Source organism: Taudactylus pleione, unplaced genomic scaffold (assembly GCF_031769625.1).
Source record: "Taudactylus pleione unplaced genomic scaffold, aTauple2 ptg000828l, whole genome shotgun sequence".
NCBI classification, from domain to species: Eukaryota; Metazoa; Chordata; class Amphibia; order Anura; family Myobatrachidae; genus Taudactylus; species Taudactylus pleione.
Window position 1 is genome coordinate 1,890,952 of NW_028285230.1, and position 12,686 is coordinate 1,903,637.

At 44.7% G+C, this 12,686-nt stretch overlaps 1 protein-coding gene across 1 annotated transcript in view; it reads right to left on the reverse strand.

Moving 5' to 3' along the window:
• Positions 1–6,223: 6,223 nt before the first annotated feature.
• The window catches only part of RSPRY1 (ring finger and SPRY domain containing 1), a 35,909-nt gene continuing 29,446 nt past the window's right edge, over positions 6,224–12,686 (reverse strand). The window contains exons 12-15 of the mRNA XM_088458356.1: positions 12,105–12,207; positions 10,616–10,768; positions 10,146–10,250; positions 6,224–7,411 (exon numbers count right to left, since the gene is read on the reverse strand). Coding sequence (XP_088314482.1) covers positions 7,315–7,411; positions 10,146–10,250; positions 10,616–10,768; positions 12,105–12,207 — 458 coding nt within the window. The 3' untranslated portion in view covers positions 6,224–7,314. The remainder of the gene's footprint in view (positions 7,412–10,145; positions 10,251–10,615; positions 10,769–12,104; positions 12,208–12,686) is intronic.

Sequence of the window (12,686 nt, forward strand, 5' to 3'; positions counted from 1 at the left end):
TGAAAGTGGTATAACATTCAAAATGTACTGTGTGCTAAAATATCCGAGCATTGGAAGATTTGTATAATGGAAATGCTAATAACCCTGCTATTTTCTATCACCCATTACCCTCACAGAAGATGACGCTACTGTTCCACTGTCTGTCACGCAGGCGTCAGAGATGAGCTGCTAAGTAAAGCTGGGTACACACTGGCACGGTGTAGGCACGATATGCAGTTTCTGGCCGCATCGGAATGACATATCTGCTGTATCGCTCACTGTGTGCGACTAGTTTGAGCACTCCCGCTGTCGCTTGCGATATCGTCCATTCGCCCATACTGTACGGCCAACTTGACTATATCGTCTGTAGAACCGTTGCAGGTAATGGACGGAATGAGGGATCGTTGCGCTCATTACATCGTTCTAATGTGTACCCGTGGTACGATATGCCGGCCCGCCAACATATTTTCCCGGTACACATCGTGCAGTGTGCGCCCATCATTAGATCTGAGCCATCTCTAGTCATTGTAGGTCCAATGTGGCAACTATATGTATACAAGGTCCTGAAGGATCTAGTTCACAGCACAGACAGTAAAATAATCTACAGTTCCAGAATGGTAAATCAACGCCAACTGGATCCTTCAGGCATTACTGGACACCTATAGAATTCAGCCGCCAGGATCTCCGGAATCGTGCAATGCACAAACAGTAATCTAGGAGCAGCTTGTGCAGCTGTGATGTGTGAAAGTGGATTGTGCTATGGGTGGAATGCAGTCCAGTCTCTTCCACCCACAGAGCTGTTACAGGTGACTTTCCTCCCACCAATAAAGGACGTGTCAGTTCATAGTGAATGTCTGAACAATTATAAATATTTATTCAGCTCATAAACCTGCTGCCTCCATTATATGCTGAAGTGCCAAAAGTCATGATAATGGTAGGTGGTGTCTACGTACTGTGACGTCTTGGACATGCCCAGACCTGCATCAGTTGTAATCTGACATCTCATGAGTCAGTCTGAATGCCGGCTAGGCTTTTCATAGCAAGGTGACGTGAATTATCGGAGTTCGAATGTACATGATAGTGGGTGCCCGACGGATGGCATATTCCATTTCCGAAGATGTGTGAACATTCCTCAATCTACGGCACGGGTGGGGAACCTTTTTTCCGCCGACGGCCATTTTGCTATGTATAACAATATTTGTGGGCCTGGTGCAGGCCACTCCCCCTCCTTGTGACGTCACACGGGGACAGGGTCACAATCGCTGGTGATTACAGAAATGCCCGGAGCATCCTGAGGATGCTCCGGGGTGCTGTAAGGGTAGCGGTGTGACTGTCTGAAGTGTCCTAGGGACGCGCCAGGTGGCTCTACTGCATAGATTCTGGCAGCAGGGTGCCATTCTAGGCACCCTGCTTGCCAGATGAGGCTAGCAGAAAAAAAAGCTTTGAGGGCCTTATACGGCCCCCGGGCCTGAGGTTCCCCATCCCTGATCTACGGTGTGGGCTGTCTTCTGGGCATACCTTATAGAAGGCATTACCACCCACCGTGGACAGCACAGTGGCGGACCACAGGTGCTTAATGATCGTGGCTAGTGGGGTCTGGCCAGCATTGTCCATGGTAACAGATAACCGACACTGGCTCAAATAACATCCACATTCAATGAAGAAGGTACCAGACGTATGTGCAGCGTTCTTTAGCTTCCATGGAATATGGAAGAAGATGACCGACCAGAGTGCCCCTGTTAACACTCCAACAGTGGACACAGCGCCTCACCTGGGCTTGTGACGTTGCTAACTGGACCCTGGAGGACTGACATCATGTGACTTGCTCCAATGAGTCACGGTTTTAGTTGTTTCGGGCTGATGGCAGGGTTCGGGTGTGGCATGGACCCCAGTTGTTAACAAGGCACTCTGCAGGCTGGTGGTGGTTCCATAGTGGTGTGTTCACATGGCATAGGTTGGGTCCACTGGTCAGTCTGAACATGTCATTGACCGGTAACCGCTATATTGCATTGCTTGATGACCATTTGCACAACATATGCCTGACATATCCTATGACTTTTGGCACTTCAGTATAGTATACCTAACACTGGCATGTGCAATATATCCAGGATCAGTGCTGTATAATGTACCTGCCACATACCTTTGCTAATAGGAGCACCTGGCCTCAGTATTCCAAAACTGGCCTAGTGCACAGGCTCATATTGGAAGCTACAAACTTGGAGAATGGGCTAATAATACAAGTCTTATCCCCTATCTGCCACGTTCTAGTTCAGTGGTTCCCAAACTTTCTTGCATCACAGCGCCCTATAGTATCAGCATTTTTTCACAGCACCCCTAGGCCAAAGGTTTCTTATTTTAATAACCTTTGCAGAGTTTTTCTATAAGTAAATTGAGCTTATCCAGTTCTGTAGTGGTCATCAGGGCTGCGCTTCTGTTCATCCATATATTTTATCATAGGCAAAACCAGTGCTGGTGGCTGCCAGTCACACTGACCATTCATTTCATTTGGTTCTGGACTACCAACCCGAGGCGCCACAGCAGCCGATTTAGGAACCACTGCTCTAGTTATTGTTTATGATGGCCATACCCTGAGCAATTCATGTCACTAATTATTTTACCAAATGGCCCCAATTTCAACCTTTTCTATGGGTCTAGAACAACTATTGAGAGTTTTATAAGGAGAAACAGAAAATCCAACCTGCCAATGATTGCACCCTGCATGTAATCACTATGTATTAGCTGGGATGCGGTCATAATCCCGACCGTTGGGATTACGGTGTTCAGAATGCTGACCGCTGGGATCCCGAAGGTAAGTACTGGGGTTAGGCACCAGGGGGAGGAGGTTTAGGGGTCAGGTTAGGCTGGCTTACCTCCTGGAGGCGTCGAGATTGTAACCTGGTCAGGTTTATGACTGCCGGCATCCCATACCAGCTAGCTGCATTCATTCGTTTTTGGAGTTGGTATAAGAGGAGTGGGATGTGCCTGGTGCCATCTCTGATGGGGTGACAATACTCCAGCACACACACCTTTTAAGCAAATCAGTTGTGTAATGACATTCTGGAAACAGTCTAAGAGCTGCATTCACGCCTACAGAACCATTGTAACCAATGCTTGGGATCACTGACTTCATTCTAAAACAGACAGTGTAAGAATATATGGGGTAGATTGATAATGCTGTATATGTATATATATATATATATATATATACACATACATACATACAATTTCTTGATGCTACTTATCCATCCTACATTTTCATAAAAACCTTTCCCATAATCAAAGTCTGGCTGCAGCATCACTGCTCTCATTGAGATACAACCAAAGCTTCAAAACACGGAGCACTAGTATCCCCCTACCAACAGGCCCAGGTTTTTATTTTTATTTTAAAAATGAAAGAAAAAAAATCAAATTGCCTTTTTATCATGGAGGTGCAGCAGATCAATAATACAGGAGACATGAGCATGTGTTATGGATTGCATGTTTTATATATAAAGGAAAGGAGAAGTTAAAGTTCCTGAGACAGCAGTGCAGGTTAATAGATGAGAGATCAACTACACTGGCATACCACGCTCATCTGATCCATCTTGGGGGAAGTGTATCAAGCCACACTCCTTGAAACTGAAAGTTCCACAAAATTTGAGAAATTAGAGGAAGGAATAAAAGAAATGAACCCCAACCAAAAAAAAAAACGAATCCCAACCCCCCACCCCAGAAAAAAAACAAAACACTACAAGTCTCAGAACTGTTGGTGTTGCTAGCAAATCAATCTATAGATTCCAGATGTCTGCAGGATCCCACACACCGCTTGCAATGGAACGTCAAACTTAAGCTAGCCCAGAGTACTAACCAAAAAAAAGGCAAGCCCATTCCCCTGAATACCTGGTTTGGCGGGTAGTACCATTGCCTATTGTCAGCTTTTACAAAACAGACTTGGGGGCTTTTGTAATAGGGTGCAATCTGGTGCCACTGCGGGAACTCCTGCGAGTCTTCCCGTAGTCTTAAAGTGGCAATTATTTTAAAAGTCAAAACCAAGCCGATTGCTGCTTTAAAAATACAGGCATCAGACATATCACACCTGACGCAGATAATTCTGGAGAAAGCAGAGTGTGAACTAACCACTAGGTCAGGCCTGGCCAACCTGTGGCTCTCCATCTGTTGTAATACTACAAGTCCCATCATGCCCTGCAAGTTTTGGCCAGGCCTGCACTAGGCCATAGAAAACTCATTGTGGAGCAGAATAGGAGAGGAGCATTTACCTGAGTTAATCTTAACACTTAAGGTGCCCGCACACATACCGATATACTTACGATCAGACGATGTGTCCGATTTCCCTTGAAATTCTCCCCGGCAGCTCAGCACACGATTTCACACGATATGCTGTCCAATCTTCATACGATCTCCTGCAGCCAGACTTTTTTTGTAGTGCATTGTGTCCTAGATTGTCAGATCTGCCATACTGCACGGCAGATCTGACAATGCGATGTGCGACCTGCGGGGGCGCGCATCATGATTGGGGACTCACGATTTGGGCATTTTTTACCCGATCTGTCATTCCAATGTGTCAGAATCGGCCAGATCGGGAAAGAAAACCGCTATGTGTGTGGGCACCTTTAGGACTGTATACAAGCTGTCAGATCATCGGCAGGAGAGGGTGAAGGAATCTACAGGCATAAAACGGCTGCTGTCAGTCATTCCTGTCTACAATAGGGAACAAGATAGAGAGTGAGATTCCAAGCATCCAAATGCACCACATGGAAAGAGGGGCCTTCGTTTATTGCTCCCTGCCCTAGATACTGATCTCAGAGCCAGGCTGAGAGTGGCTTCAGGACAGGTGGCCCTGACTCATATGTAGCCACATCTGTGGAAGTGAGGAAGTCCCACATTGGGAGACAGTGGATGGAAGGTGCCGAATACATCCAAGTGATAACGGAGCCAGCATTGGATGCTGTGGGGGGAGCATGAGGAGCAGCAGGAAACATGGAGGTCTCATGGAAGAGGAATAGGCAGTTTTTCCAGTGGCCTGCCTCCGAGTGATGGAATATAAACCAAACGTCTATGTAAAACTGGGTACACACTACACAATGTATCGAACGATATACCATGCAGACACAGATCGGAACGATATATCGTACACATCATAAAGTGTGTACATCCGATCCATCGTTCATTGAATCATCCCATTGGCTGTTCTGCGCGGCAGATGGACTATTCAATGCGGTGCTGTTACATGCAGCAAGTAACCATACATTGCAACGTCGTACGCCGGATCGTGTAGTGTATAAGGAGTGTTTTATGTATCGTTGTATAGTTGCAAGTACTTGATCACTTTCGTCATTGTAGGTAAGAAGAGTCTTTTACCCATGAAGATGACCACAATACACCTGATGCTAATATGAGTTTCTCCAGTGATTGCAAAATACACGTTATAGCGCATATTTATGCTCTACAGGCAGTGAGGGACTGAAAAAATGAGCAGGAAGCGCTGTATGTGCGCCGCATCAGCTGGCCCAATAACATCATCAGTATCTCCCCAACCAATCACCGTGGTCGGCACCATCTCATTCAATCACAGCCCGAGACCTCCGTACTTCATCCCTGCCCACTAGCGTGCCTCCCCGCACTCCAGGCCCTGCATTGGGCATCCTCACTGGCTGCAGGAGCATTGTAAGGGGTGCCGGGTACCTCCCAGCAGCCTACGCTCCATCCCAGACTTCTTCAGCCAGCTCACTGCACGTAGGAGGCGGACACTGGCCGGGACAGGAGGGAGCTGGAGGTCTACACCCAGCTGCTGAGGGACAAGCTGGGACTACAGCTCAAGCTAGAGGTTGACAACAGTGACCCAGCCGGGAGCTTCCAACTGCTATGTACCCTTATCCCACCCCAGTACTGCCCCAGCTGCTATCCTGACCCCCTCCCTACCCGAGATACTGCCAAAAGTATTGCCTCCCCCTTACACCCTACTTGCCCCCTCCCTACCCCCAGCACTGCCTGCCCTTACTCCCCTCTACCCCCCCAACTTCTCCAACCATTTACCCCAACTGCTGCTTGGCCCCCCTGCACTGTTCCAACTGTTGCCTACACCCCCCCTGCGCCCCTCCCCCCCAAAATAGCATGATGGGACCCAGAAACTGTGGAGTAGGACCCAACATTTCTAATTTTTTTTTGCTCAGCGCGATTGCTGTACCCTGTTCTGTATATATAACAATACACTCGCTGGAGACTCCTTGCAGACCGTGGCTCTGTTTTTAAAATCTTTACTTGACATTCTTCCACTTATATTAACTTAACAGCTCTGGTACAACATGTACGTGATTACAACATTATTAAATTCCAGCATTTCTCCATTTACAGACATTCATCTATACAAACTAGGTTTTGTTTATAAACAGTTTAAAGACACTTTAAGCTCCCAGGTGTGATGGATCTACAACTTTTCCTTGCTCTGCTCCTGGAGCATCATGGGAGATGTAGTGCGGCAGGCACCTGGCACGTCAAAGGCTGCTGATCCCTGCTAGCATTGGTCACAATTTCAGAGGCCTACCCGATTACATGAAATTATAAATATAGGAAAAGACTTTCCAATTCTATAAACCATTACAAAAAGAAAACGTGGACATGGACAGCTGTGCATTGCATTCATCCTGCAATTAAACCAAAATCTTCTTTGGAATCCATATAAATTTAAGCCATAAAATCGGTGATTTCCTTATGACAATTACTCGCAATCCACATTTTCTAAGGAAAATGACTGACCAGCAGAAGGCCACAGGAATAGAAAACATTGGTCAAATACTGTATTTTGTCTGGCAAAAATAGACATTTTGCAGTATGTTACAGTTAGTTACAGTTTTTGCAAATACATTGATGCATAACAATAGTGCAAACCCTTTTCAAATGTTGCAAAACAATGGCGAAATTACATTTTAGGTTCCCCATGGCCAGATAACTTTACTGCAGCCACACCCACAGTGGGTGTGGTTATGCAAAATGGGCATTTGTTATTCAAAATAGTATACTGCCAAAGTGTGTAGGAATGTCCAAGATGTGACACCCAAGTTTCACAAGGGACGACCAGAATCCTTCATTGTAAAGACGTAACCCAAACTAGATGTTCTCATGTCAGCATTTAACACGTTAGATAATCAGATGTTGCATTCCGACCAATTTCTGGTTGACAGGCTGGGTTCCATCTCATTCACCCACTGCTATACAATATGGCCCCTTCTGCCGACTCAAGCAGACACGAAAGTCTTGCAATTCTTTGCTTTTATGCTTTGTCTCTTTCATTAAAAAAAAAAAAAAAAAGATAAATTGTCTGCGTCTGTTCCACAAAGGTCAAGAGATGTGAGAAATTTGGCGGACGCGAGTCTTTATTTCCTGCCGACACAACGGACAGGTCTCAAGCTGCAGCGCACAGTCCATGCACAGATCACTGACAAGGAAAGGGGGGGGAAACAAGTCAACATTTTTTTTTTCATGAATCATTAATAAATTCAGCGTCTCGCACAAATATTTTCTACAGGTTTCCTTAAGTGCACCAACATTTTTTTTTCCTTTTAATTTACAATTCAAGAAGGATGACAAGGACATTTGCTAAAATACATTTTTAGGGTCCCCTGACAGTTTGGTCATCATCGACCCCACAAAAGGAGCACACCAAGGGCTATATTTACTAAATGCGGGTTTTTAGAAGTGGAGATGTTGCCCATAGCAACCAATCAGATTCTGCTTAACATTTACCTAGCACCTTCTAGAAGATAATAGCTAGAATCTGATTGGTTGCTATAGGCAATCTCTAATAACCCGCACTTTAGTAATTTTACCCCCAGGTGTCTATACTTTCCTACTCCCTCCTCTTCTACATGCCTGTGAGAACTAGTTACATACTAGGTAATGCTGTTTTGTGGTGGTTGTTGTGCCTAACAGTGGGTCTGTGCAAAAATACATTTCTAAGAAAGACATTGGGTAATATACCACTAAAGGGGAGGAATTTAACTTTAGTATTGTCCTTCTTTAAACACCACACTGTATAATGTTATACGGCCATTGGCTTCACCGCCTCAACCATAATCCAATAAGGAATAGAAGGCTTGGCCTTATGGACGCCCCAATTAAGCATTTCATTACAGGATACATTTATTCCAGACTGAACTAGCTGGCCACAATACAGAAAAGAGTATATTATCATCTCTGAAGAAAATAAACTATAAATATATTTCCATCAAATATCATTTTTAAAAGACATATTCCATCACCTGTACAGAATAGCAATGCCACCCTATAGCTAAAGGAGAATTGGCCACTGATTCAATGATCCGGCAACTTTACACACACCAACAATGCCTAAACCACACCAGAAACATCGACTGTGTGATGTCACTGGCCCCTAATAACACTGCACAACAATGAAAATGTTTCCGATGTGAAAATAGTTACTTCTAATTGATTTCAACATGCAAAGAATGAAGATGACATTTAAGCTCTCAGTTAGCTCTGAGTTCCGAGATATAGCCCATTAATGACGATGTAGGGGTATTCCTAGTGAAGTGGGCAGAATGGAGAGAATCTTATCAGCAATCTGCGTTCCGCACAGAGGGGGCGGGGCCTAATGACCCAATTAAATGAATCAGTTATTTGTCCCCTCCCCTATTCAAATATATGCGATTCACGGGATTACCCACACAAGATAACTGTGGTGCACTGAGTGACAAGCATAGTGAGCGATTCCACCAAGACATTTCAGCAATGGAACAAAGATATCAGGGTAGGTGACAGTGACAAGAGATGCCCCAGAAGAGGAGTACAAGCGACAAGCAAAGAGAAAGCACCCCCATGAATAGGCCACTATATTAGATAGTACTTTCCTATGCTGTATGTTTGTTTTGTATGCTGTATGTTTGTTTCCTATGCTGTATGTTTGTTTTGTCTTGTGTTCTTATTTGTGATTGATTGAATTAAAACAACTGTTATTTATTTTCTATCAAGAAAATATCAGATTATTTTAAAATAGCTTTTCACTATGACTATATCACTAATGTACATACAGTATAGTGCAAGAATAGAGCTAGTAAAAACTTTCTGAAATCATTTTAGTTTTTCTTGACCTCAAATAAGTTATGTATGACTATTTTTAGAAAGGAAACAAATGAAAAGTATTAATTTGTTGTACAGTGTAATTGAATAGGGTGTAATCTGAGTGATGTCACTGGCCAATAGTGAGTGTATAGGCTGCAAGCAGAGTGATGTCATTAGCCCCTAGTAAGTGGATAGGCTGCATTTAGAGGTCAATGGCCCCTAGTAAGAGGATAAGCTGCAATCTTAATTATGTCACTGGCCCCGAGTGAGTGGATAGGCTGCATTTAGAGTGATGTCACTGGCCCCGAGTGAGTGGATAGGCTGCATTTATAGTGATGTCACTGGCCCCAAGTGAATGGATAGGCTGCATTTAGAGTGATGTCACTGGCCGCCAGTGAGTGGATGGGCTCCATTTAGAGTGATGTCACTGGCCGCTAGTGAGTGGATGGGCTCCATTTAGAGTGATGTCACTGGCCGCTAGTGAGTGGATAGGCTGCATTTAGAGTGATGTCACTGGCCGCTAGTGAGTGGATAGGCTGCATTTAGAGTGATGTCACTGGCCGCTAGTGAGTGGATGGGCTCCATTTAGAGTGATGTCACTGGTCACTAGTGAGTGGATAGGCTGCATTTAGAGTGATATCACTGGCCCCTAGCGCGTAGATAGGCTGCATTTAGAGTGATATCACTGGCCGCTAGTGAGTGGATAGGCTGCATTTAGAGTGTTGTCACTGGTCGCTAGTGAGTGGATAGGCTGCATTTAGAGTGTTGTCACTGGTCGCTAGTGAGTGGATAGGCTGCATTTATAAGTGATGTCACTGGCCGCTAGTGAGTGGATAGGCTGCATTTAGAGTGATATCACTGGCCCCTAGCGCGTAGATAGGCTGCCCCTAGGTATTTTACCGATTCCTAGTGCATGGACTGGCTACATTGTTTGACTCTTTTTTTATTTTTATACACTCTGTAGCAATATACAATGGATACTTAGATACTAATTTCATTTCCATGACATGTCTGCTCTAACGTAAATCCAGCACATTTTCTCCTCGGTGACAGCTAGACATTATATAGCTCTCTCCTATGCGGTTCCTCACCTGTGCCCGCAAGGCTTCAGTTCTGTGTCTGCGACCTCATCACAGCAAAGCGTGCAACAGTTTTCTCGAATGCTAACTTGTTTCAGCAGCGCCAAGCGCCTGTGTCTGGGGACCAAAGTGATGATAATCAGCTCATATTGCTTATCAAGAACCTGCAAAGCTTAGTCAGTACAATTACATTGTATAGGAAAGCTGAAATTTGTACCACGCTGAAATAATTTATACAAATTAGGACCATAACCAATAGTATAAACCACATGCATCATGAACTGAAGTTCTTTCACGTCTAATATATGTAATATCCAGTGTATTCACATTTCTCCTGTTCATGAGAAAGACACAAATATGACATTTTTCACCTGCAAATCTAGAATATGAACATATTTCACAATACATGGGCATTATGAAGGGAACTCATTTTTTCGTATACTTTTTAAAGGACGATAAATGAAATGAGTTAAATTAAATACCTTGGCAAAATCACCTTCTCCTCAGGTGCCAAAACCGCATACTCATTAAAAGTGCTAAATTTGCTCGCAGGAGGATATTTAAAGGGCTTGGCTCCGAAATTAAACTCACACTGCTGATAGGACATGAAACTTGCTGCAGCAAAGAACCCAGACCTAAAGGGAAAATATTGTAAGAATGAGAAAAAAGAAAATAAGAGGTTATACTACATACTATACTTTACACTTCACTATCACCTTTCTTCCACTTTTTGTGTGATGCCCTGGGAGTGGTCCTTGGCTGGATCCTTTTGGGCTGCCCTGCGCCTCAGACATGAACCCCTTAATGTTAGGGACGCCGGTATAGAGGAGCCTTGATGCTGGCCCGGCGCTTAATCATATATTTGCAAATGTATACGACCAATACCTCTAAATTTCTATTATCAAGTGTTTTTGCTAATATTGCTGCAGTGTGCTGTAGGGAATCTTTTTTTCCTGTGGTTCAGTGTAAACCCCGCCCTTTATAAGTACCTGGGCAATATCATTAAGCTGATGTGAGTGACCACCATACTTTCTACAAGACGTTACCAGCAGATCCTGTAAGTCCTGTAAGGTGCGAGGTGGGGTCTCCATGGCTCAGACTTGTATTTCCAGCACATCCTACAGATGCTCAATCAGATTGAGATCTGGGGAATTTGGAATCAACGCCTTGAACTCTCTGTCATGTTCCTCCCACTGTTCCTAAACAATGTATGCAGTCTGGCAGGGCGTATTATCCTACTGAAAGAGGCCACTACCATCGGGGAATACCGTTGCCATGCAGGGAAGTACTTGGTCTGCAACAATGCTTAGGTAGGCGGTACGGGTCATAGTAACATCCACATGATTGCCAGGACACAAGACCTGCCGTTTTACAGATGCTCTGACCCAGCTGTCTAGCCATCACAATTTGGCCATTTTCACTGTCTCAGATCCTTACGCTTGCCCATTCTTCCTGCCCCTTGACAGTAAGTAATCAATGTTATTCACTTCACAGTCAGTGGTTTTACTGTTATGACACACATACATACACACACACACACACACACACACATTACAGACACACACACACACACATTACAGACACACACACACACACATTACAGACACACACACACACACATTAGACACACACACACACACACACATTACAGACACACACACACACACACATTACAGACACACACACACACACATTACAGACACACACACACACACACTACAGACACACACACACATTACAGACACACACACACATTACAGACACACACACACACACATATTACAGACACACACACACACACACATTACAGACAAGTCTGCTATTTATTCCAACGTCAAGATTTCTACAGCCTATTCCTCCAGAGTGATATCGGTTTGCTCTGCACTACATGAAGCTCATGTGTCGGCAATGTAGACACAGCAGAGGACAGGAGGCGTGGCCAGCGACACAGAACGCTGCGGCAATACTTACGTTGCGGATGAAAAAACTTGCTTTTCAGGTGGAAGTTGGTTGCCATTTAGTGAGAATACCGTTAGCTTTTTGTGCAGATCCAATAAAAATCCCACTGTGTCACCTGTGAGAGGGACACAAAAACCATTCAGTTACCACACAAAGCTTTCCTCCCTCACACCCTCACACCCTCGGCCACAGAGTGCAAAAGGTCTGCGTGTAGTGCTAAATAGCCTGCCACGGTTTGCCTAAATGGAGTCATTATGAACATATTACGCGCCGATCGTAAATTCGATGTCGACATTCTGACTGATTCCCCTTTAGAGAGATGAACTAAAGAGGTAGAACAGAAACATTTCTGATGGTGTTAATTGCTGTGTGAAGGATAGAACAGCCAGTTTCATTAGCGCAGAGGCGTTTAGGCAGGAGAAGCGGATCTTATTACATACTTTTATTAGGACCATTGGCGGATTCTGCATAGGGGCTGCAGCTCCCCCGGTAAAATCTGCCACCTCAGTGCGCCAGTTGCAGTCTGTGACCATTGGAAGCGCTACCTGCCAGTCACGCACAGGACAGGCAGCCTCAGGGGGCGGAGTCTTCTCC